The 26,856-nt window shown below is 41.9% G+C and overlaps 1 protein-coding gene across 5 annotated transcripts in view; it reads left to right on the top strand.

Moving 5' to 3' along the window:
• Positions 1 to 10,611: 10,611 nt before the first annotated feature.
• The window catches only part of HIPK1 (homeodomain interacting protein kinase 1), an 82,934-nt gene continuing 66,689 nt past the window's right edge, over positions 10,612 to 26,856 (top strand). For 4 of the 5 annotated variants that reach the window (XM_083172762.1, XM_083172761.1, XM_083172758.1 and 1 more), the window contains exon 1: positions 15,907 to 15,924. In XM_083172762.1, coding sequence (XP_083028888.1) covers positions 15,912 to 15,924 — 13 coding nt within the window. In that variant the 5' untranslated portion in view covers positions 15,907 to 15,911. Of the gene's footprint in view, positions 11,125 to 15,906; positions 15,925 to 26,856 lie in introns of those variants that run through there. The other variant, XM_083172759.1, reaches the window with a different exon arrangement.

Genomic DNA, 26,856 nt, shown 5'->3' with positions numbered 1-26,856 from the left:
TTGCCGCGAAAACGGTGGTACACTTCCGGGTGTACTAGAAGTCAGCTATGGGTGTACAGGAAGTTGATGACCCGCGTCACCCGCGTACTTAGTACCTCCTGTATCTACTTTTTTGAGATCCTCTTGAACTAAAGTGCTAAAGGTTTCCACCCAATTCCCTTTTAAGTATGATGGGAAGAAGATAGACTTTGGTTTAAAACGAGTTTGGGTTTGTAATTCGTCTTCATCGGCATCCTTATTCTGTCCACAAAAAATTTTTTTTAAACATATCTTCCTAACAAACTTATTAATATCCACGAAAGTTTGAAATTTATTTATGTTCGCTGTTGGGGCGTATTTCAGCCCTTTCTCCAGTACATTGGTTTCCTCCTTCGATAGTATATGTGTACTTAGATTAAAGATTTTCACCTTTTTCCTTATAGGGGGGTCAATTATCTCTTTTGGTTTGTTTTTATGTTTTTTTCTTTGTTTTTTCAAACGTTTGGTGTTACTCTTTTTAGTTCCTCCCCTTTTACCCCGATGTACAGTTTTTTTGGGGATTACCGTCTGTAGCGGGATGTATTCCCTCTCTCTAAAAAACACGGTGATTCTATTCCTCTTAACGGGGAGTATCTATTTCTATTATACCTGTTTCCGAAATTGACTTCGTGTCTGTCTCTGTTATAGGGTTGTCTATATCTCCAATTTTGAGTTTCTCTGTCTCTATTGTAAACGATGTTGTTGCTAAAATAGTCATTTTTTTTAAAATGCTCATAATTCTCAAATCTCCTAATCCTATCAAATTTAGGTTTAGGGACAGGGACGTTTCTTCTATCAGTTTTTTCACTAAACTGTACTTTATAGTACATATTGGGACGTCTTCTAGTATCCTCTTGGTGAAGTTTGACTGGCGTATGGTCTTTTTTATTGTTGTTATTTTTCCCCCTTTCCTTTTCCGTTTGTTTAGGGGTACTATAGGGGCAGGTTATCTCATGTTCTATGTCATTAAATTCTACATCTGAACCAGAGAAACTTTCTTCCCCCTCCATACTTGTTTCCATGAATTCTTTTTTATCCCTGATAAATTTCCTCACTTTTTTTTCTACTAATATCTTTTCGGTCTTTTTTATATTACTTTCTATGCGGGCCTCCAAAGTTTTATAGTCCGCCATATTCTCAAAAGGGGTAATAAGATCTTTAAGAACCTTAATTTCCTCATCATATTTGATCAGGTCCTTTCTCCGTTCGTCTATAATCAGCGACATTAATTGATAAGAACAGTTATCTGTGATCTTAATCCACTCATCTTTAAAGCTCTGTGAAGCAGTACTTAAAGAAGATTCTTTATGGACTCTAAGTCCCCTTGGAATTAGTTGATGGGCTTTATAACGTTCTAAAGTTACTGTTTCCCACCAGGTTTTATTCTCTTTCAATAGAATTTGTTCCAGTTTTTTCATGATGGTTTCAAGACTTTCGTCTAACAATTCTATATGTTCGCCTCCATCTTTAAAGAGATTATCAAATCTAGAGCGTCTCTGCTCTTTGTATTTAAACATAATGCTGCTTAGTAGTGAATAACAGAAGAAAAAGAAAAGTGACTTGATACAATAGATATGTATTCACCACAGTGCGCAAACAATATGAGCTGCTAGGAAAGACTGATTCTAGGGGTTTTTTCTTCCAGACCCTCAAGTAACAATCAATGTGAAATAAAAAGTGAATCAATCCTTCAACCAGCGCTCAAACAAATGACCAGGAAATTAACTTCCCTTTTCTCCTTGATTCCCCTTGGGTCACTCCTTGTGGTATTGCTGATTATTCTCTCCGTAATTACAGCAAAAGTGACAATGCAAAAAGATAGGGAAATATCATCGCATAACATGTATTTAATTCACAGATGACATGTAAAAATCACACAAAAGCATAACAATAAAAACATCAATTCCACACAATAATAAAAAGGGCACACAATAAAGGATACTAGAGGATACTAGAAGACGTCCTAATATGTACTATAAAGTACAGTTTAGAGAAAAAACTGATAGAAGAAACGTCCCTGTCCCTAAACCTAAATTTGATAGGATTAGGAGATTTGAGAATTATGAGCATTTTAAAAAAAAAAGACTATTTTAGCAACAACATCGTTTACAATAGAGACAGAGAAACTCAAAATTGGAGATATAGACAACCCTATAACAGAGACAGACACGAAGTCAATTTCGGAAACAGGTATAATAGAAATAGATACTCCCTGTTAAGAGGAATAGAATCACCGTGTTTTTTAGAGAGAGGGAATACATCCCGCTACAGACGGTAATCCCCAAAAAAACTGTACATCGGGGTAAAAGGGGAGGAACTAAAAAGAGTAACACCAAACGTTTGAAAAAACAAAGAAAAAAACATAAAAACAAACCAAAAGAGATAATTGACCCCCCTATAAGGAATAAGGTGAAAATCTTTAATCTAAGTACACATATACTATCGAAGGAGGAAACCAATGTACTGGAGAAAGGGCTGAAATACGCCCCAACAGCGAACATAAATAAATTTCAAACTTTCGTGGATATTAATAAGTTTGTTAGGAAGATATGTTTAAAAAAAATTTTTTGTGGACAGAATAAGGATGCCGATGAAGACGAATTACAAACCCAAACTCGTTTTAAACCAAAGTCTATCTTCTTCCCATCATACTTAAAAGGGAATTGGGTGGAAACCTTTAGCACTTTAGTTCAAGAGGATCTCAAAAAAGTAGATACAGGAGGTACTAAGTACAATTTGAATATGAAAGAAAGAGAAGCTCTCAAACAACTTAAAGACAACCTTAGTATAGTTATAAAACCCGCCGACAAAGGCGGAGGGGTGGTGGTCATGGATACCGAAAAATATGAAGCGGAAATAGGCCGCCAATTAGGAGATAAAAACACCTATCAGAAACTGAGATCAGACCCCACCAAAAGGATCATGGATAATCTTAAAATCTTTTTGGATACTTACCGTAGTAACAACACTTTATCGGAGAAAGAGAGCAATTTCCTGTGGATAGCAGAACCAATGACCCCCGTCATTTATGTCCTACCTAAAGTGCATAAGGACCCCTTGGCACCTCCGGGACGTCCCATAGTGTCAGGGATAGAATCTGTAACTTCCAATCTATCAGAATTTATAGATTACCACCTACAACCCCTGGTGCTACTCAATAGGTCCCATTTAAGAGACACCAAAGACCTTTTACAAAAATTGCCCAATTTTTAATGGGGGGAAGGGTATCATTTAGTAACAGCGGATGTTAAATCCCTTTATACAATTATTAGCCACGACCAGGGGATAGAAGCCATTACAAAAGCATTGAGAAGGAGTTCGTTGGATTTATCTTTACAACAGTTTTTAATTGAAGGAGTTGGTTTTATCCTTAATAACAACTATTTTATGTTCAAAAATGAGTATTTTATACAGCGGATCGGTACCGCTATGGGCACCAGGTTCGCCCCAAGTTATGCCAATCTATTCATGGGCCAATGGGAGATTGATTACATTTGGACAGAACATCCACTTGGGGCGGGCCTGGTGTCCTGGTGCCGTTATATAGATGATGTGCTGTTTTTATGGAAAGGAACTCGCTCACTTTTAGATGACTTTTGTACTTATTTAAATGCAAATGATTTTAACATAGAATTTACTTTTAATGTGAGCTGTAATTCAGTAGACTTTTTAGACATCACAATATATGAAGAAGATGGATGTCTGAAAACCAAAACTTTCAGTAAACCCACGGACTCCCAGAGTTATATAAGTTTACAAAGCTGCCATCATAGAAACTGGCTTGATTGCATACCACAAGGTCAATTTAAAAGGTTAAAACGTAATTGTACGGATAAAGATGTATATAAAGAACAAGCCAACACAATGGCGAAAAATTTCGTACAAAGTGGCTATAAAAAAGAGAAGTTAGAGGAAGCTATTCTAAACATTGACCAAATAGATCGGTCTAATCTTTTAGTAGATAAAAGAAAGGAACCTGACAACAATGACCGTTTTAAATGGGCGTTTATTACTAATTATAATACTCAGCACAAAAGAATTGAGCAATCTTTTAAAAAGCACTGGCACTTATTAAAAAAGGATCCTGTTATAGGCCAAGAGTTACCAGAAAGACCTAATTTTATCTACCGCAAGGCCCCTAACTTGGGAAACAAGCTCACACAAAGCATGCATCCCAATAATAACCTCAGACGAGGAATTAGAACAAGAGGTTTTCACAGATGTGGCTGTTGTAAAGCCTGTATTAATATTAAAGGGGATAAAAAGGTAGAAAATGTCTCTATTAATAGTGTGGAGCATAAAATCCAAGAGTTCGTAACGTGCAATGTAAAAAATGTCATTTATGCCATTGGTTGTACATGCAATATGTATTATATTGGAAGGACATCCCGCCCCCTAAAAACTCGCCTAGCAGAACATATTAGAAATATTGAGAAGGGAGTGGAAACTCACTCACTACCTCTCCACTTTAAACTGCATCATGCGAGTTCCATTAAACACATAAAATCCTTTGTAGGATTAAAATACATAGAGGGGAATAATCGTAGACGGGACCTCAGTACCCAACTAGCTAAAACTGAGATGCAGATGATTTATAATTTTAATACATTAAAACCGAATGGCATAAATACTGATTTCGAACTCAAATGGTTTTTATAAATTTTTTTTACTGTATTTATTAAACTGCATGTTTTATCCAATTACTGATGGTCATATATATGTTTTTTTATCTATTTATCTATCAGTGCAATATTTATGGACTCTTATGTACATGGACGATTATAGTATGGGCAAAAACGGAACTGTGTGGGCAAAAATGAGACCTTGATCATCTCCTGATCACGTGACCCATATGTAGATGAAGTATAAGCCGGGACCGGAAGTCCGGGTGGTATGGGTACACCCGAAAATCCCCACGATGTACACCCAGCAAGCTAAAGGAGGTAACGCGTCACCGGAAGTGACGCGCGCTGGGAGATGACGTGACATTGAACTCCAGTGAAAGGAATTGGGGACGCGTCACCGGAAGTGACGCGACGCGGGTATGGAGAGCATAGAGGAGGGTGCACGTTTGCTCTGTGTTTACCGCGATCGCGTCACCGGAAGTGACGCGGGTCATCAACTTCCTGTACACCCATAGCTGACTTCTAGTACACCCGGAAGTGTACCACCGTTTTCGCGGCAATTCGCAACGCCCTTATTGGTACGCAGGGGGTTTAAATAGTGGACATTTATGGACACACATATACACCTTGAAAAAGGATCCAGCAGGATCCGAAACGCGTCGGTGAGGACGTTGTGCAGCTGGACCAGGAGGGAGAATTGCCTATCAACAGAACTGTATGCTGTATGTGACCCCGGGATCCATATTTGCTTCATGCCTGTTTTGAACTGTTCCATATTCTGGCAGTTCAATACCATCTGGTAACGACCCTTCCATACCTTTTGCACAGTGTCACTTTATTGTGTGCCCTTTTTATTATTGTGTGGAATTGATGTTTTTATTGTTATGCTTTTGTGTGATTTTTACATGTCATCTGTGAATTAAATACATGTTATGCGATGATATTTCCCTATCTTTTTGCATTGTCACTTTTGCTGTAATTACGGAGAGAATAATCAGCAATACCACAAGGAGTGACCCAAGGGGAATCAAGGAGAAAAGGGAAGTTAATTTCCTGGTCATTTGTTTGAGCGCTGGTTGAAGGATTGATTCACTTTTTATTTCACATTGATTGTTACTTGAGGGTCTGGAAGAAAAACCCCCTAGAATCAGTCTTTCCTAGCAGCTCATATTGTTTGCGCACTGTGGTGAATACATATCTATTGTATCATATCTACTTGGTAAGTCTCATCTCTGTGAGAAGCCCAGAGAAGAGAAACTGCTGGGATCTTCAAGGGGCGCTGCTGAATGGTGTATTCACTAGCCCTCCCCCAGAATAGGGAAACACCTGGTATCTGGGTCTGTGTAGAGGGATGGAGCAAAATGACAAAATCCATTTAGCCCTGCCCACTCCAACATCTGAAGAGCAGAAATTGGTACTAATTCAGACAGGGGTGTGGCCACAGGTAAAAGGGGCATGGGAATGCTTCCTTTCCTATACTATGAGACCAAGAAATCGCCCATTTTGGCCGGTGCAGGCCATGAAAAATGGTACTGTACATTCCAAAAAGGTACAGTTGAAGGGTATGCCATTCCAACGGCTCCAACATTTGCTGATGAGTATCAGACAATACTGCCTACTTCACTAGGAAGTGGGCAGGATGCAGGAGAGTAGCCTACTCTGCTGGGGGAGTGCGGGACTACATCACACATTAGGAGCCTCTTGCAGCTTCCAGAGTAGGCAAGTTTGCTGTCACGAGCATTGCCCTCTTGTCCCACTTGCTTTACTTGTCAGTGGTGCATGGATGTACAGTATACTTTTAAAAAATATGTTGCCAGTACGCTGTACCACCCATCCCTTCCTGTGTGACATTTGATACTTTCCCACCCCTCTGGCGCCCGCCACCGATGAGAGGAGGAGAGCAGCGCCGCAGGCTTCCCCCACCTCTCTGGTGGCTCCTGAGCCAATTAGAGCTTGCATACTAGCAGCCACAGTGATTGGCTGTGGGCCACGAGTTCCGATTGGCTCATGAATATGCGCCATATTTGAAATGGATGAGAGCCACCAGAGGGTTTGTTTCGTTTCATGGCGGCACATCCCAGCAGATCAAATCGTATGCAAATTGTATGCAAATATTGGATGCGATTTGCATACGATTCGATCCGCAGTGTGATTTAACACATCCCCACTATGAACATCAGCCCGAAGCGTGGCGATTGGACGTGGTATGCGTCCTCACGACCTGTTCATATCCCACTATCCACGAAGCGTGGCAAGCCCCGCGAAGGGACGCGTAAAACGACCCCAAAGCATCTCGAGTGGACCCGTAAAACGAGCCCAAAACGCGGCGAGCGCAACGAACCCCGCGAGGGAACATGGATTACTGCATGTGTATTTCGCGTCACTTCGTCAAGCTTCAGGCTCGTTTTTCGCGGCCGCTCACCACGCTTCGGGCTCGCCACACTTTATATAATCAACTCCACGCCAACGTGGATAGTGGGGGTATGAACAGGTTGGGAGGACATGTACAGCGTCCCCTAGCGGGGCTCGCTGCACTTGCCACGCTTTGGGCTGACATGGATAGTGGGGGTGTGCTAAATCGCATCGCAGATCGAATCATATGCAAATCATATGCAAATATCGCATGCAATTTGCGTACAATTTGCACGCGAACTGCTGGGAAGTGCCACCGTGAAACTAAACAAGTCCCCAAAATGAAACCCCTAGCAGTGAGAATTTAGATGCCTTAATGCGAGGCCTAATATTTAATGTGCATTAGGGTGTGTGGTATAATGTGTAATGGGCATTACGGTTTGTGTCATAATGTGTAATGGACATTCTTGTGTGTGGTATAATATTTAATGGCCATTACGGTGTATGGTATAATGTCTAATGGGCATTAGGTGTGTGGTATAATGTGTAATTGGCATAAGTGTGTGGCATAATATGTAATAGGCATTAAAGTGTGTGGTATAATGTGTAATAAGCATTATGGTGTATGGCAAAATGAGTAAGGGACATTACATGTGTGGCATAATGTGTAAGGTGCATTACGGTGTGTGGCATAATGTGGCCACTCCCCTTGTTTAATGTCACCACACACCCTCATGACACGTGAGCACAGCCAATTTTTTGGTGCGCTTATGGCACGTGCTATCAGTACCACTTAGAAAAAATCTCTACTTGCACCACTGCTTATATGCCACTATCCTCCCTTCTCCCCACTGCCCAAAATGGTACCAAACCTTTAGGTACTCACACTCAGCAACTTATGCTGCTTTCACATCGCTAATGCCGGGCCGCACCCAGGATTTGGATATGAGTCTGTCCTGGGAGTAACCTGGAATTTGCGTTTACTGGGGCTCACAGTGACCCGGTTTATTCCCGGGTCGCTGACGTCATCCTTGGGGTAAAGAGTCAGGCGGGGGCAGGGATAAGGCAGCACTAAAGGCCCCCATACATTATGCGATTTGTGCCCAATTCGGATGAATCGGGCCGTGAAATCGTCCCAAATCGCATATTTTGACACCCTGTCCGACCCGATGCGCGGTCCGTGCGAGTCGGGCAGTCGGACCGGCTGCACATAAGATTTCCTAAATCTTGTGCAGTCTCCGGGCAGGGTCAGCGGGCGGGGGACGCCGGGGAACTGCGGGAACAGCCAAGCAAGTCAGCAGGCGGGGGACGCCGGGCATGGGGAAAGGCTGGAAGGGGCAGCTGACACATAGACAGCGGGCGGGGGACGCCGGTGAACCGGCGAGGGGGAACAGTACACGTGCTGGGCAGGAGGACCAGGCAGTCGCAGCTTCAATACAAACGAATGGGGAGGAGGCAGTGATTGGCTGAGAGCTCTCTCAGCCAATCAGCAATTGGCTGAGAGAGCTCTCAGCCAATCACTGGCTCCCCATTCTTTGTATTAAGTTTATCTTCCTTGCAGCTGAGGCTGCCTGCCTGGTCCTCCTGCCCAGCACGTGAGCTGTTCCCCCCGCCCGCTGCCTATGTGTACACTGCCCCTGCCAGCCTCTCCCCATGCCCGGATCACAGTGTCCCCCCCGCCTGCTGACTATTTGTCAGCTTACCCTGCCCAGCTATTCTCTGCAGCTCCCCAGCATCCCCCACCCGGCTCCCCCCCCTGCAGCTCCCCGGGGACTGCATATGATAAATCCATGAGATTTATCATATGCAAAATTTGGCACATCAAGTGCCTAATCATGTGCCCCCCTCCCGGGGAGCTGCAGGGGAAATCAGGTCCGACTTGTCCTAGGGACAAGTCAGACTAATGTATGGGGGCCTTAAGACGACGTTGCTGCCTCCTCCGTAGAATTGAACGTGACCCGGATCGAATTTGGTTTACTCCTTCTGGCAAATTCTTTCTTAGATCGACAAAACCATGTGCACTGCAGGTGTGGTAGATGTAAAATGTGCAGAGAGAGTTAGATTTGGGTGGGGTTTTACTTCAAAGTGAGATCTATATTGCAGTGTAAAAATAAAGCAGTCAGTATTTTCCCTGCACAGAAACAAAATAACTCACTCAAATCTAATTCTCTCTGCACATTTTACATCTGCCCACCTACAGTGCACATGATTTTGGCCATCTAATACCCCTTTTAAACCAAAATCCCTGATCGGACCCTGGTCTTTGAACACAGGATTTTCCAGCTTCTTACCCCATTTACACAGCACTGTGACCCAGGTCAGACCCGGGTCTGTGCCGTTTACACTGATCCTGGGTCAGCCCTGCTTTTCCCTATGGATGACATTAAAAATGTCTATTTTAGGACTAATAAACTGCCAGCCAACCTTCCCTCAATGATTTAAAAGACATGACAAGTTAGCAGTAAAAAATGTAGGTTGGTTTATTTTGTAAAATAGTTTTTCAAAAAGTTATATTCAGTGCACAAGCACACATAGCTATTAAAAAGTGCAGCCTCTCCCAATTATGATTTCTGTAGGTAGGGTATATATCCCTAAATAAAAAACTGGTTCACTGCAGTGGGAGGAAAATCACGCACCCTCCTCCTTTAAGCTGTTGGTCCCATTACTGCCCGTCAGCGCTGCTTCCTAGTGCCAGATAGGGTTGTGGCAGGTCCATCTGTGGAGTGCCAGGTAGCAGGGGTGACCGGAGCCTGTGTGCACTGTCCGCACATGCCACATCCTTCTACTGGCTGCTGTCTTTTGTCACTGCAATGCACTGTGGAATGCATAGAGCTGACTTATGGAAAGGCATCCAACCCTTCTGGTATCCTTTCAGAACTACCCGAATGTCCCATCCTGGGTTAGGACCGTTTACACCGCCCACTACCCAGGTCCAACCAGTGTTCCACCCTGGTCAGGACCTGGGTAGGATTCCAGTGTCAATGGACCTGGGTTGGTCCCTTTTACACCAACGCTGACCGGGTTCCAACATGGGTTTTTGCCTCGGTGTAAAATGGGTATTAGAAAGAATTTGCCAGGAGTAAACCAGAATAACACCCAGTGAGCCAGTTCGTTCCAGCAGCAATATTTGTGCTGTGTGAAAGCGGTATTACTGTGGTATAAAGGCCACTGATGCAGCATTGTTTATAAGCCAGATCCTGAAATGTGCTGTACTGTCATTTACGTCCATACCGTTTGTGTACTTTGTTAAGTGCTGTGGAGCAGATGTTGTGACACATAAGTAAAGGGTAAAAACTATACTAATAGCAAAGATAAAGTCCCTGATGTTGAGTACTATTACTAGAGCACAACTACCACTAAGATAATCGGAGGCCATCTATACCTCATAAGCAATGCTTAAGCCTGGGCAATGTTGTGTCATATGTAGTGTTCCTGACTCGAGTCCCTGCAGTCTCATAACCTTAAACCGTCTGCTTTGGTATCTCGCTAAAAAAAAAAACTATGTTGCTGCTGTACATTATTGGCCATACTACTGATAGGCACTAGTACTGGCGGCTGATCATGCGTGCTGGCAGCGTGCACACGCCCCTCCGGATCTGCGTCACTCATTCCCCGATCTCACCACCCGGGTCGGGCGCTCACACTGCGTGACGTCTCTAGGAAAGTTCCATTAGAGAAGGGAGCAGGCTCCTCCTGATCGATTGGTTACGCCTGCATTGCTTTCTCCAGCTTCCATTTGTACAGCCTGCCTGTGTCGCTGGCCGTGGAAGCCTCCCGGTGCCTCCGACGCTTCTTGTCTTCCCATCCTGAGCTTCATCCTCCCCGGGAGCCGGCGCTCAGGCTGTGGGGCCTTGTGTAAGAGTACGGCAGGCTTCGAGGCCCGGAGACCGGGGAGAGGAAAGGAGCCTGATAGAGGGTGACGGGGGGTCGCACAGTCTGAGACCGGGCCTGTGCGACTCGGGGAGGCAGCACCGGGGGAGGAACGCCGAGAAGCCCGGATCCGGAACTCCTCCGGGTCGGCTAGACGTAGGGTTTCCTCCCCTGGGTCTGATGATGAACCCGCGGCAGGGGCCCGGATCTTTCCCGGCAGCTCCTCTCACCAGCGGCTGAGACTAACAACACACCAGCGGTGAGTATGCGGGATCGGGCTCGCTGTACCTCTGCCGGCTGTATACGGTGCCCCAGTCACTACTAGCGGTGCCAGTATCCTGCCCGGCTGCTGCTGTGTGGGACCTGGGGTCTGAATATTATTAGTAGCAGTCACCGCTGAATGGGTGATCTCACAGCAGGGTCTTCCCTGTAATATGTTTGTGTATCCTGTGCCTGCTGGTAATGTCGCCCCGCACATTGCGCTCTATGTAGAAGTGGCCGAGCACTGCTGCCTGTGGGGTGCTGTGCGGCCAGGCTCTGCCCCATGGGAGTGGGGTGCTGTGCGGCCAGGCTCTGCCCCACGGGAGTGGGGTGCTGTGAGTGAACCTCTAATGCTTACTGTACATTACAGGTGTTTGATGACCAACTCCATACTAAAGAGAGCACCATCAGAAGTGACAAGTCCAATGGTTTCCAATGTAGTGACAACATGCCCAGTCCTTTATTTTATTTATTTGTCTTTACTTTTTCATTTTTCCAAGACTTTATCAAGGTATACTGACTCTCTGGGCCTATGTATACGCTTGTTTTGTTGCATCTCCATGCTATGTGGTTCATGCTGTGAGGTCATCCTGTGTCTCCTAAATGTAAAATATGTGAACTCAATGCAAAGTGGTCATGAGCAATCTGCTCTAGGTTTTAGTTGTTTGCAATAAACCTTGGCACCTATAGTGTGATATAGTAAATGTTAAAAATAAAAAAATCTCTGACAACTGGCTGTTTACTTTTAACTGAAGGCCCGAGGAAAAAAAATTATTATATTCCCTATGGTGTAACTGCATAGTCTACTCTAAACCAATACTCTAGCCCGAAATAACTTGCTATGATTTGTAATGGGTTATTTTGTACAGTACTCTGACACCATTTAAAGTTCTGTTCTGGTAAAACAAACTGACCATTGGGGCTCATGTTGTCATTTTGGTAGATAACAGGTCATTTTTTGTTTTTCCCTCCCCCTCCATATGGTACTGTTATATACCATTGTTTAAACCACTTTTACATACGTTCTTATATATAGTTAGTTTATTACAGACAAGACCTCTGGCTTTTGTGCAGAATTACACCCCCCCCCCCCCCCCCCCATAGGAACATTATCAAACCAGCTTGATTGAAAATACATAATTGGTCATTCACCATTATTTGTGTGACAGTGTTTAATATACAGTGGCATACACTATTCAGTAGAAACCATGCCTTTGTGTTTCTTTTACTTTTTTTTTTTTCATGACTGTGAAGAGCTTGTTCCAAGTATAATGTCATCATTTTCTCTTTGGCAATGAGGTTATTGCCTAAACATGCTTTAGTAGTTTTATTTGTGATTGTTGTGATGTAGCTGCTCAATTTTATATTTAGTGTGTACTTGCAAAGAGCATCTAGCTGTTAAGTCTGGTTAGGTGGCAAATTGCACGCTAACCAGAACTCCATAAGCCCAAGGGTATTCCAGCTCCTGAAAGAGGATCAGGGTGTGACATATGGTCTTTGCATGTAAATGTGTTTTGTTGTTTTATGTATTTATTAAGAGGCAAGCCCTCCCTGAGGCTTATGCGTTGCTAACCTTCAACAATCAGATAGTATACAATAAACGTATGCATAGTTTCTCGGGTTTGCATCAAACAGGTTTTTGGGGTGGTGGAGGTGGCATTATTTGTATGAGTGAATGCTTACAGTGACACCCCTTCAGTGTATTCGTACTGCAGATGGATTCATATTTTGAGAGGTAACACTCAAATGAAATACTTCAGTGTACATCTGTTTATGAGTTACAAACCATTTAACAGCAATGACACCTCTTTTGAACTAGATTTTACAGTTTAGTCCTTTTGTCCTCCTTCTTGAACAAATTAGGAAATTGGACCTTTTAGTTTGTACGCCCAATTTATTTCTCCTGTGTTCCATTTCTTTTGTAGACTTTATTATTTTTCTGCTTACAGGACTACTGCCTCTATTGTCTTCTGCTCTGCTTCAGCGGTCACTACATTTTTACATCTCCTAAAAGCTGAAGAAAAACAGGGCTTAAATTTCAAAGAACATTGTAATCTCTCTTTAAATGCTGTGCTATCAATCACATGCAGAAATGATTGACAGCACTATGGGGATAATAACATTTCATCCAGACAATTGTATTCACAAAAATGACACTTTTTAATTCCCGTCTTAGTCATTGTTTTCTCTTAAATAGGCCTTTCAAATCCTGTGTCACTACTAGTCATTTCCTTGGCAACCTGAAAAAAATGTCCTAAGCATCTTCCCTGTGTTGGCTTCAAATATTCATTAACCTTTTTACTAGTGAAGTGGAAGATTCTATGATACAGATCTGCACCCACAGGTTTATAGGTTTTAATACGGAGCATGGTTGGGTGACTTACAACTTAACAATCTATCATGTACACTTTGAATAGGATTCAGCAGTGTGCTTTATGATGGAACTTAGATGGTCAACAAATGCTAAGCTCTAATATATTTCGTATGTTGATTAATTATTTTACGATTTAGAATTTAATGGTTCTTGGTTCCAGCTCTTTCAAAATTTGAGTCATTTGCAATATGACCTATAAAATTGTATAAAAAAGTTTAAACCATGTAACAAAACCCCAGACTACATTTAAGTAGAATGCCTACATAATTAGTTTTCCTCACTAGTGTATTTTTATTTATTTTTAATGTTCCTAGCAAATGGCAGTAGGATGGCAACAGTACTTTACTTTTTGTGGGTTTATAGATAATACAAGAAAAGGTACTTGTTTCCTAGAACGGCGCCCACTAAGATATTTGCTTAGTGGGCTATTCTGCGTAGGGAAATCGCATCACATAGGGCCTTTTAGTGCCATGCGATGCAATTTTTTTCATGTAATTTATTCACTGCTCTGTGTGCCCCAGGGCATCACACCTGCCGCAAAATCGCATTAGATTTTATAGGGTGTGCGATGCCATTACATTAGGTATACAATAATATGATTGTATGTCCTAAAAATAGGTTTTATGCACCCCCTACTATCCACGCCATCCCGAAGTGTGGCGAGCGGCGGCGGAACGCGTCCTCCGACTTTTTCATATCCCCACTATCCACGTCGGCGTGGAGTTGATTTTATATAGTGTGGTAAGCGGAATACATGTTAAGTAATCCGCATCCTCACGCTGGGCTTGCCACTATATAAAATGAACTCCACGCCGGCGTGGATAGTGGGGGTATGAAAAGGTCGGATGATGCATTCCGCCACCCCTCGCAGGGCTCGCTGCACTCGTCACGCTTCGTTAGCGTACGTAGGAAATCTGGGCCCCGTTCTAGGAAACAAGTACCCAAGAAAATATTCCAAAGTATATACATGAATAATGTCAACACTGGTAATGATTTGGGGGATTATATTATGATTTCCCTAATTTTTTTAAATGTTGTTTATTTCTCATTGGTATGAATTGGTTGATGCTCAGTAGAGTTTGCGTTTTATAATTTTTAAAATCCATGTCTAGAGTTTTCTGCCTTAATGTTATTCTAGTGGCTACTGCTATACATGTGCCAATGGTGCACTGCGGGAAGGTATCCTATGTGATCCCACCCGAAACTGCTTGGTTTGTGTGTGTGTAATCAAACAGACCGCTTCTGCAGGCTCTGGTGTGATATGCAGGACACCGCACATCAAAACTGCTGTCAATCACATGCGATTTGGATGGTTTTCATGCAATTGATCGCTGCGTTCACACATGAAAAAAGAATGCATGGAACTCTCCTAGTGTATAGCCCACTCTTAGAAAGTCCCAAGCGATAAACACAAAATGCATGGGTGCAATTGGTAATACCATGATTAAGTAAGTTTTTTTAGTCTTTAATTTTTTTTAAGTATTATTTTTGGATGATTTGTTTTTCTTGTATAAAATCGCAGGGTTTTGGTCAACACATGGAAAAGGTTGACATTAGGCCGATATGCAATGAACATAGTCAAAAGTTTGACATAAAAAAAGCTGAAAATAGTTCCGCTCACTTTGTTTGGTAAATGTTGAACTGGGCCCCCAATAACTGTAATGATTTGTCACTATGCTTTGGGCCTGGTGCTTGGATTTATTTTGCACTTTTCACCATTCTCAATTGTAGATCACGTGGATGGTAAAGTGTGGGGAAAGAAAAAAGTACAAAAATGTGAAACTTTACTGCAAGGTGTCTACAGCGTTGTATGGTGATTCTACAACAGAATGTAGAATATATCTTAATACAATGAGCACCCAAGTATAGTGGTGTGTGAGGGGGTAATAAATGGTTGTGCAAGTGCAGTGACACTCAACATATGCTACACAATGTCATTAGAGATCTGTGTTTTTTTTTTTTTCACAACTCCAGTGAAACAGCAAGTAAAGCCATTATTTAAACCAGGCTAAATAATTTGCATGATATAGCATTGTGTGTGTATGTGTATGTATGTATATATATATATATATATATATATATATATATATATATATATATATATATATATATATATATATATATATATATATATATATATATATATATATATATATATATATATATTATATTTTTTACAATGCACTTATCTGCAGCAGGTTTCTAGGTTAGGAGGGAGGTGCTTGCTTCTCTAGCAAATCCAACAGGCAAGAACTGAATCTAGTAGTTATGCTTTGTACAGCATGGATTGGTTGTTTTGTACACATGGGTGGGACCAGTGAATTCGGCAACACGGTCCTAGCATTTTGACCTGTATCGGTTCTCATCAGGGCACTGTCCTAAAGATGCTGGAGGAGTTGCAGCTGTGTTTAATGGAGTGGGAAGGTAATGCTAACAGAGCTGCAGCACTAAAACAGATTGGCCTTGGACAATGTGTTCTGCTTGTTACTTGTTTCTTTAGAAACTTTAGAAATTCCATGTATTTAAAAGCTGAATATTTGATTTTTAAATGAATTAAGAGGTCAGTCAGTAAATCTGTGACCTTTTGAGAAGTATTGTCATGATAGTCTAGTAAATAGATTTATATATCACACTATTATAAGTACATGTATTGTAGACTTAACCTTTGCAAAAGTATTAAATATAGATCATTCTATTGGTCAGATCACTTGTATAAAAGGGTGGTGTGTGTTTACAGTCAAGAATGCAGTCTGCTTGTAGGAAACAGACTTTTCATCATAGCCGGACATTCTTGGCTGCTTTATTTAGGGCCTGCAGAGGACATCTACTCCCCAGAGTATCCAGACTTAACCCCCCCCCTTCAATTGTTTTAGCGAAATCTTTTGAGGCTAAAATGAGTAATTGTTTGTGAAACTGTGTGTTGCCATACGGAATGTCTGTGTTTATGGCCAAACAATATAATAGCCACTGTAAGCGGGGTTGGGCAAATGTAGCATGCGGCACTGGTAACCTTTTATACTTCATTTTTTTTTTCTCTCAGAGTACAGTCCTGTTCCCCAGACAGGCATGTCTAACTTTTTTTTCTCATTTTCTTTGGGTCAAAAAGCAAGCTAGCTCTTGAATGCTACATTTTATAAGTTCTTGTGTCTGAATTTGTAGTCAAGGTCTTGAGTCTTTTATATATGGAAATATGTCCCTATCACTTTACCTAGATGTTTGCCTTCTGAAAAATGTTGCATTTTAATAATTTAAAATTTTCTACTTAAAACTAACTAGAGATGTGACCTATGTGTAGCCTCAATATGCCAAGCAGCAGGAGATGTCTGGCATGGTTGAGCTGCAAGGTACTGTGTGGCCCTGCTAGCACTGGGTTCTTATTTTCTGCAAAGTACCAAGAAACTGCTGATTTTTAATTTGAAATGCAACACTTGCACAGTATATCTTTTGAGACTGAGGGGGAAATTTGCTAATATCAGAGTTGTATTTCACATGGGCTGTTGCTATGGGCAACCAATCGGAATCTACTTTTTTATTTAGCACCTTCTAGGAGATAATAGATAGTATCAAATTGGTTCCCCATTTTTTTTTTAACTGATATATATTTACAGTTTCTTATCTACCGCAGCATATTCCATTGCGCTTTACAATTGGAAACCATGATAAAACAAACTGGGTAGTAATAAACTGACATAGAGGTAGGAGGGCCCTGCTCGCAAGCTTACAATCTATAGGATTAATCAGTGATCCCACTTATAACTGCTGGTCCTCTCAACTCTCATTCGTTGTTTGACCAAATTATTAAATCTTGCTTATGTACATAGGTGTTCTTTCAGTCTAACATAAATAATGTATGATGTCTGCTACCAGAGCTGTGGTGGCAACAGTTGGTAAGTTTTTTATTTTTCTAGATATAGGAATTATTATTATTATTATTATTATTATTATTATTATTATTATTATTATTATTATTATCTGTCTAAATCATATGTACTTTAACTCCTAGTTTGGAAATTCTCAGAGGAGAAACTATTTTAAGTGCGTTATAATTGTTTCACTCTTTTGCTTTAATATTCCTAAAACTGTTACTATACATGTAATCTTTCAATTGGTTTCGTACACAAGTCTTTTTGTCTGACAGAAACATCCCCCCCTTGTTTCCTCCTGGACTGAAAATAGCAGAATGCAATTTAAGGCTGATCACATTACTCATACGTTTCTCGCTTAATCTGGGGGATGTGTTCTGTCATATAAGCACTTGTTTGTTATAAGTAGATATCAAGCTGGTGCAGCTTTACTCCCCAGGGCCTCTCTACTTCATGCATCCAGTACATTCTTGATCTCTGTAGTGAAGGATAATGTGGCACTTAGAAGCAAGCTAAGTGTGGTTTAATGTTCTTCCAATGTTTCTATGCTGTAACTCAAAGGTTCTGTTCCAAAGTTACCCTGGAAAACTGGACTGCTTTTCTATTTCTTTTCCTAGCCGTTCATCTTGCAATATGAAAACTTTCAGAAGAGATGAGTGTAATCGAAGCAGAACTCTGTTAAAATGGTTTTGTGTGTGTGGTTTTTCTTTCATTAGCTTTTGCAGTAAGCCATGCATTCTCTTCTCGTTTTACTGCCCTGCACTCTTGAAAGTACTTGTTCTGTAATCCTAGAGCCAGTAAGTGACACTAGTGATTAAAGAGGGAAGGCTATGTTTAAAAAAAAAAAAAAAGTGACGTGTTTGACCACCTTATATCGTTAGTGACGTTCATGGTAAATGTGCTACTTGGGTGGGATTGTTCTGTTGTACTCTGTAGATCCTTCATTTACCAAATCAACAGTTTGTTGGTTCCCAACATTCGTATTTCTGAAGGAGATTTCAAATGACTTCGGAATTTCTGTTGAAGTGGAGCTGGGACAAGGTGCAGACTGATGGCATTCGCATTTTCTCTGCTCTTATCTGTGTAGCACTGAGTGGAGGCTCATGTAAGGAAGTATAGCTTATCAGTTGATATGCACTGTTGCAGTTTACTTTTAATTAAATGTAAGTCAAGTTGTTGTTTTTTTTATTTATTTGGGGGGGCTTTTTAATTAATACTTTTTTTTTTTCTGTTTCCCTTTGTTTTTATTTTTTGTCCCTTGCTGTTGCACAGCAAGGGACAAAAAATAAAAACAAAGGGAAACAGAAAAAAAAGTATTAATTAAAAAGCCCCCCCAAATAAATAAAAAAACAACAACTTGACTTACATTTAATTAAAAGTGGATCTGGGATAAGTTTACACATGGATCTGGGATAAGTTCTGTTTTTGCAGTAGCGACAATTCAGCAATTTTTTTTTTTTTTTGACAGGTTCTTATATAGCGCAGCAAATTCCATTGTGCTTTACAATTGTAAACCGTGATACCACAAACTCTGTTAAAGGTACAGTAGGAGGCTCCTGCTTTTAGAATCAATAGGGAGAAATTATCAGGCATTTCTCCTGCATCCAGGAAGTCCTATGGAAAAAGTTTAAATTCTGCCCTCCGGGGATCAAATGGCTGTGGTAATTTACAGCAACTAATTTAATTACTCCCCCGAGTGTTCAATACCTACTCTTATTTTGGATTTACACTACATGGGAACGCGCATCAATATCGAATCTGCATCAAATGTTGCAAAAAAAATTATTTCATGCCCAGTCGCTGTTGAATCTATTTGAACTACATAGTCAAAATCCAAGAAAAGGTTCCACCATGTGTTCACACTTACTAATCTCCATTTTTCTCTCTCCTACAATCGAGCAGTGGCTGTTTCGGGGAACTCATCAGTCTCCTCTGCTGCTGCTGATCTCTGAGCACAGTTAAGGCCCCCATACACTAGGGCGACTTGTCCTTAGGACAAGTCGCCCCCGACTTCCCCCTGAACTTCCCCGGCTGCTCCCCGGGGGAGCTTGATTAGATTGGCACTTGATGTGCCATTTTTTACATGTGATAAATCGTCTCGATTTATCACATGTAAAAAACCCGGGGAGCAGGGGGGGGGGTGGGGGCTACAGAGGTGGGAGCAGGGGGGCTGGGGACGCTGCGGGCGACACGTCTGTGTCCCCCGCTGCTGGGGACGCTGCGGGGGACAGCGTCTGTGCGAGGCGGTAGAGTGAGCAGGGGGGGCTGGGGACGCTGCGGGGGACAGCGTCTGTGCGAGGCGGTAGAGGGAGCAGGGGGGGCTGGGGACGCTGCGGGGGACACAGGCGGCATAGAGCCGGGCAGGGGGAGCCGGCCGGGAGCTGTCAGTAATGAATAAAAAAAAAAAAGCCCATACAATGAATGGGCAGCCTGTGATTGGCTGCTGAGCGCTCTCTCAGCCAATTGCTGACTGGCTGAGAGAGCGCTCAGCCAATCACAGGCCGCCCATTCATTGTATGGGCTTTTTTTTTTTTTATTCATTACTGACAGCTCCCGGCCGGCTTCCCCTGCCCGGCTCTATGCCGCCTGTGTCCCCCGCAGCCGCGCCGCGTCCCCAGCCCCCCCTGCTCCCTCCACCGCCGCGCCGCCCCACTAGGTCCCAAGTCGGGTGGTCGGACGTGCAGCAGGTCCGACCATCCGACGCAGATCCGATGTGCACGGGACCGCGCATCGGATCTGAGGGGACATCAAAACTAGCCGATTTTGGTCCGATTTCGGCCAGATCCGACTGATCTGGCTGAAATCTGACCAAAATCGGCTAGTGTATGGGGGCCTTAACTATGAGTCCTGTGAGTACAGAGAGGCACTTAATTTCCCCACTTTCTACTGACACATGCTCCAAAATGCTTAATGCATGGTAATGGTGCTGGCAGTCACATGCTGCTGCATGATTGGTGGTCTGGAAGGAGGAAGTCCCTTGCGCATAGTGAATTTCTTCTTTTTAATGGTCGAGGATGCAGCAGGACAGCACAGTCGCAATAAGGTACATCCATGGTCAGCTCTTCTGACTATGGTCGCATCCCATCTTACTGTGCCTGTTGGTTCATATCTGCATTTGTTTTTATTTTTGCATATTATAAAATTCATTGTTAGTCTGTCGGTTAAGGTCCATACACACGATTTTGGCCCACGTGTATGCTGACTGATGATGGAGAAAAATCCGTGGGCTGAAAATTGGCTCAGTGAATACACACTGAGCAAATATTTTTATTTTTTTCCCCCCAAGAGGTGGACGACTTTCCATAGCAGAACGCTATGGAAAGCTGTCCACTCCGTCGCTCCTCTGCTGCGAATACCAGCAGGTAAGCTGCCCAGCCAGCGATAATGCGGAAGCGCTTATCAGTGATCCCAGCTCATCACTGAACCGTACAGACTGGGCAGCTTTGAGCTGAAAGCAGCTCAGATTAGTAAACTCGCCCAGTGTGTATGGGCCTTTACAGTTTAAAGACCGCAGGGGTCAAAATTACTTAGATTTTAGTATTGCATGATATTTACTAATGTCGTAATTGTGAGAAGCTAAATATCTTGAGCCTGATGGGTTTACTAGCTGAAGTTTTTGCTCCTCAATACAATGTTTCACATTTTGAAAATCTATTTTTGCAGTAGGAGACAAATTTTATGTGGCCAATGAGCTTTGACATTTTTATCAGCTTTTGAATATACAGGTTGAATATCCCTTATCCAAAATGATGTATATATGTGTGTGTGTGTTCACTCTAGGATGGAGACCGGGCAGGGCGGACCGGGCCACAGCTGGGGGCGGTCCCGGGCCGGCGCCATGAAATGGGCGTGCCGGGGAAGCGCAAGGGAAATCACCGTCTACGGCGACGCTGGGCTTCCCCGTTAGGCTGTTTCAGCGGGGCCCTGCGAGAGGGGCAGGGCGCATTTTTCCCTTTAAAAATCGGGCAGGGCGGGAACACTAGATATCTATCTATCTCTCTTTCTTTATTATCATAAAATGCTCACATACATGAACATTAAACGAAATTCAGTTGTGAACAATACAAAAGATGAGAAAAAAGACAATAAAAGTAGAACAATATGCAAATCAAGATCTATACCCGGAAAAAATTCAGACTAAGAATTTAAAACACGAATTGCTGTTGGAAAGAAGCTCTCTCTGTATCGTTTGGACTTGCACAAGACCAAACGATAACGCTTATTGGAGGGGAGTAAGGAAAACCGATCGCTACTAGGATGGGAAGAATCCCTAAAAATTCTGTTAGTCTTCTTGAGAATCCGGGATTCGAATAAATGGTGAATACCTGGCAGAACTAAAATATATATATATATATATATATATATATATATATATATATATATATATATATATATATATATATATATATATATATATATTCCAGTTTATAGTGGCACTGCACATAATTTCAATAAATCTTGCTGGGGTGCATAGCTCAGGAACAAATCCATCCAGGTTTGGTCCATAGATAGGGGGTACATTGCAGAGAGCACTCACCAGACTTGTTGCATATCCATATGTTTATTCACAACAGCATTGAGTCGTGGATTTGTTCCTGAGCTATGCACCCCAGCAAGATTTATTGAAATTATGTGCAGTGCCACTATAAACTGGAATATATAGATAGTGGCCCCAATAACCCAATAATGCGCTTAAAAGAGCAGCACCTCTATAATACCTCGCTGTTAATAAAGGTACAAGTGGGAAAGAAATAGAAATAAAAAATAGGGGTGCGCTAGGTATACCACTATGTGGCTGTACATACAATAAATCAATAAAAATTTGTAAAAACAAGTAAACATTTATTGGCGGTTCATCCATTTCATTGCACTGTTTCGGATTTTTCAATCAAGTGCCACATACAATGCAGATCCGTGGCCCGACGCGTTTCGCCCCTTTGCACTTCATCAGGGGCCATGAATCAATCCAATAAGGAGATGTCTCCTATATAATTTATGGGTTTATTATATCCTCTAATCGTTTTTTGGGGCTACCGATTCAGGTGAAAGATCTCTCAAGTTAGATTCATACATAAAGTGACAATGTTCTTCTGTCCACAATGGTGGATTTACATGGCCTCAGTTTCTCTCAGACCAGAATTAAGCAGATGAATTAACACAGGTAATTGCAGTGTTCAATATGGTATTCCTCTGTTCATAGCGGTAAATTTATACAGCCTCAATTGGGTGAAAAGTGGTCTCTAAAACCAAGCAACGGACTGATTCAAAAAAAGTGGCAATGTTCAGTAAGGTATCCCTCTGTCCACAATTTATACAGTCTCTTAAGAATCACGGGGTCTCCAGGAGCCACTGAATCAGTCCATTGCTACATCAAAACAGAATTTCATACCGTTACCATTTTTATTTATTTTTACTATGTGTATATATGGAATTTTATTTTTAAAACCTCCATCACCGCTTAAGCTTTTTTTTTTTTTTTTTTTTTTTTTTTTTTCTAGGGATATGTTTTCTATGTTTGGGAGCAAATGTTTGACATTTGATTGCATTACCAGATTTTTATTCCCACCAGATAGATTGGACAGAAGTCTTTTTAGATTTGTACCCAGCTTTAGACCAGTATCCAATTATCTGCGTCAAATTACCAAAAATGATCACAGGTAATAGGATACCAGCCTTTGTAAGTACTCCCTGTTGGTGTATTCATTCGTCTGTGTATATATGCATCCTATGATGGGAGGATAATACAACCTTAATACCCCTTTCATGTTCCAAATGCTGGGTTGCACCTGGGATTTGTAGTGTGGGAGCGACCCGGCACTTGCAAGGCTTCGCTCCGGGTCACTGACGTTGGACAGGGGCAGAGTGGCGTCGAGTCATCAGAGTTTGTGGTAGGGCTTGATGCTGACACTGTCTTCAAGTGCTGCCTCCATAGTGTAAACAGGACCCGACAGATGAGTCGCTGCTGGCGATTGATGTAGGAGCAACCAATGACTAGCAGTAATGCACATCCAAATAATTTAAAATGTCACTGGTGTACCCAACTTAAGAATGGTTTAATACCATAGTCGATATAATTTTTGGAGCAGGTGTCTATGTTCTACAAAAGTCCATGTGTTTCATCAATTTTCTCAGTGAGCGCTTAGTGGAAGGTTCCTTGGAACATCTCTTTATTTTCCGAGGCACTAGACCAGCCTCTTTTTAGGAAGGTGTACCTTTTTCTATGTAAATAACCCTTGTCCCTAAGTGACATCAAAGTTACTGGCACACATATTGATCTTTTGAAGTTCATACCAGCTGTTTTTCCTACCACTAAGCTAAATGAATGTCAAGGCCTCATGCTGGTCACTATCCCAAAAATGCAAACCTTTATTACTGTATTCTGAAAGGCTGAAGTGTATGTAAAAATCCAAATCAATGCACTTTTAGCATCTCATGTTGTGTACACACGGTGAGATATTCCTTTTTGATTTTGAATATATAGTCAAATTGCATTTGATCCCAATCCGTTCTGATGCGGGCTCCCGTTTAGTGTGAATTGAAAGAAAAAAAAAATAGACTACACAAATTTGAATGTGTAGATTACTCAATTACAATTCGGCACTATATAACCGTAAAAATGTTTAAACTGAGATACATCTCCAAACACCATTGGGGTGGGGGTTTGTGGTTCAATGTGTGATGATATTTCTGACGGATAGATCAGCATTTTTCAACAAGATTCGGTTGAATTTATATGTGATGGTCGGAAAACCTGTCGATTTGAAAAAATGCCTGCAGATTTAAAAAAAAAAATGGAGGCAGATTTGACACTAGTGACATTTTTTGACAATTAAGATTCAACTTTAAAATTTTTAAATCTGCATGGGCGGCAATGCAGCCGAAATGGAGGCGTTGACTAGATATGTGCCCGATTTTTTTATTTCTGAAATATCAGCACACATTAAATAGCCCCCCAGTGTGTTTAACATGATTCCGGTACCTGATAACAGGCTAGGGGGTATTCAATTCTGGGATTCCGGTTATCAGAACATCCCGGTAGTCAGAATCTCAGGTTGTTTTAGGTTCTTCCTACAGTAACTCGACAGCCGTAATTCAGTGTTCCGGGTTTCGAGTGTGGGAAAGTCCTGGCGAAAATGCACTTTCAACAATCCACGTCTGTTTCTGACATGACAGACTCTCATGCACAGCGAGGCACGTCTGTAGCAGGCAAATCTCTGTTGGAATTGACTGCTGATATTTCCACTATCAGAAATATCAGCAGACATTGAATATCCCCCTATGTCTCTGCTTTCTTTTTCGGGTCTACTTAAGGTGCGCACACACAGGGGCGATTTTGTGCAAAATCGCGGGAAATATGGTCGCTGAGCGACCATATTGCCGGCAATGGGAGTGTGCACCGGCGATATATCGCCGGGTGCGCGCTCCCGTTTTTGCCCCTGTGGTGATCGCTGGTCGCAGGAACATGCTCCTGCGACCAGCTGATTACCACTGCCGGGCTCCCCCCGGCAGTTTCTTTTTTTTTCATCAGCGACCATCTCTGGTCACTGATGTAAAGTAGAGACTGAGCAATACATATGGAGTTAATGGACGTATGGATGAGGCTTGGGGTATCGAACTGGAGCGCTCTAGTAAGAGAAGGCAAACGCAGTGGTTGGAGCAACATAGTATGACCAAATGATATACCTATGGCTGTCTCTCTCCTACTTTGTATACACTTTTGGCCCAATTGTAGAGTTATGTAAGGCATTAAACTAATTATGATAGCCCTGTCCCAATAAGTATATTAGTGGGATATCCTATTAACCCCGAAGCTGCTTTTGACAAGAAAAATGGCCTGATATTGCATTCATTTTTTTTTTTTTTTCAGCCAGATGTGTTATTGCAGGTCCCGGGAGCTGCTTATCGAGTATTATGTGGTATACCAAGCATAATACTCAATAACCGCAGTTTCGATAGAAGGGAAGTCTGCTTTGGGCTAATAGGATAGTTGCGGCCGAACCTATTGGTGGTGAATAACCACTGCTAATTGGATATCCCCAAAGTCTATAATGCAGCTGTGATCATTATCTTGTGAAGCATCGGTCAGTGTAGATGGGTGGCTGTAGTTGTATAGCTTGAAACTATGTAATTAATTATTAGTATGAATGTAGAGTTGCTTGGATGCGGCTTTATGTGTATACACATTTAAGAGGTATTTTTTTTGCAGTCAAACAGAGCTCATAAATGGCATACATCCCAGCAAATCCGTATATTTAGTGGAATAGCAGGCATGTTGCCCGGATTTATTGCAGCTTTTATGTTTTCTCTCCTACGAATACATTTAAAAGAAGAGTGCGTTATAGAATTGCTTGTCAAATATAGAAACCCATTCTTGTTTGCCTCTGAAAACTTGTCTTTGTTAAACTATGAAGTGTGGCCTTCAGTCAGAGGGTTTTCTGTGACTACATAGGAGAGGGTGGCAGGTTTCTTCCAGTTTCTTTGAATGTCACTGCACAGCTGCACTCTTTGCATTCATTGTTTTGATAATGAAATAACCCCCACAGGACATCGGTTACTAATTTCCAAGGGTTGAATTAATCATCATAAGAGGTCAGTTTGTTCTGTTTCTCCTCTGCACAGCCCTGTACATAATACCAGTTGACTGCAATGTTATTTTCTTTCGTCGCTGGGTCTCTGACCTCAGGCTAGACTCCCATATTTCTGGCTTACACTGATCAGTGTTTAGAGGGGCAGTCACATAATTAATGCTGAAGGGTGAATTGCAGGGTTGCTTTCATAGATACATGAAACCTGCTGTTTTTGCTCACTTGTCCATTGCACACCATAATTATCTGCATACTTGGGGAGCTTAGTTTTGTCTTCTACATAGTAATGTCTGTTTTTATCTAACTATACATTGCTGTAAAAACCATTGGCTTGCAAAATAGTTTTTTTTTTTCTTTTAATTGTTCTTTTTATAATATTGGTAAGAAGCTCTATACCTTTAAAGTTAAGGTAGTATAGTAAAGAGGAAACTGATGCTTGTCTGAGACATCAATAGCATAGTGTACTGTAAGTGCTTCTTCATAAATGCTTATTAGAAGTGTAGGAAGAATGGTTACCTAATTGCAGTTCTTTATCGGTACATGACTATCCTATCTGATCTGCTGACATACATATGTGGATATCTTGGACTGATGAAGTCACCGGACCAACTGAAATTGGTTCATTGTTCAACATCATTGCACAGCGGGCAACTACAGGGTGTATCTAGTGTAGTTGTAGTTGTTCGGTCAACATGCATCGGGTTCACCGCATGGGAAGGTCGACCTGTCATTAAGTCGACACAAGCATTATGTTCACAGTCAAAAGGTCGACATGGGGTTTTCTACTTTTTTTGTGAGTTGACATGTGCCGACAGGCATTATTTCATGCGCTACAATCCACTACCGCATGGTGGGAGAATAAAATAGTATGCCGGGCATAGCAAGCCATGCGAGGGGACACGGTGCAC

This window comes from Crinia signifera, chromosome 2, assembly GCF_055691185.1.
Source record: "Crinia signifera chromosome 2, ASM5569118v1, whole genome shotgun sequence".
Classification (NCBI taxonomy): Eukaryota; Metazoa; Chordata; class Amphibia; order Anura; family Myobatrachidae; genus Crinia; species Crinia signifera.
The sequence above is the reverse complement of the archived record's forward strand: the minus strand, read 5'-3'. Positions and strand labels throughout refer to the sequence as shown.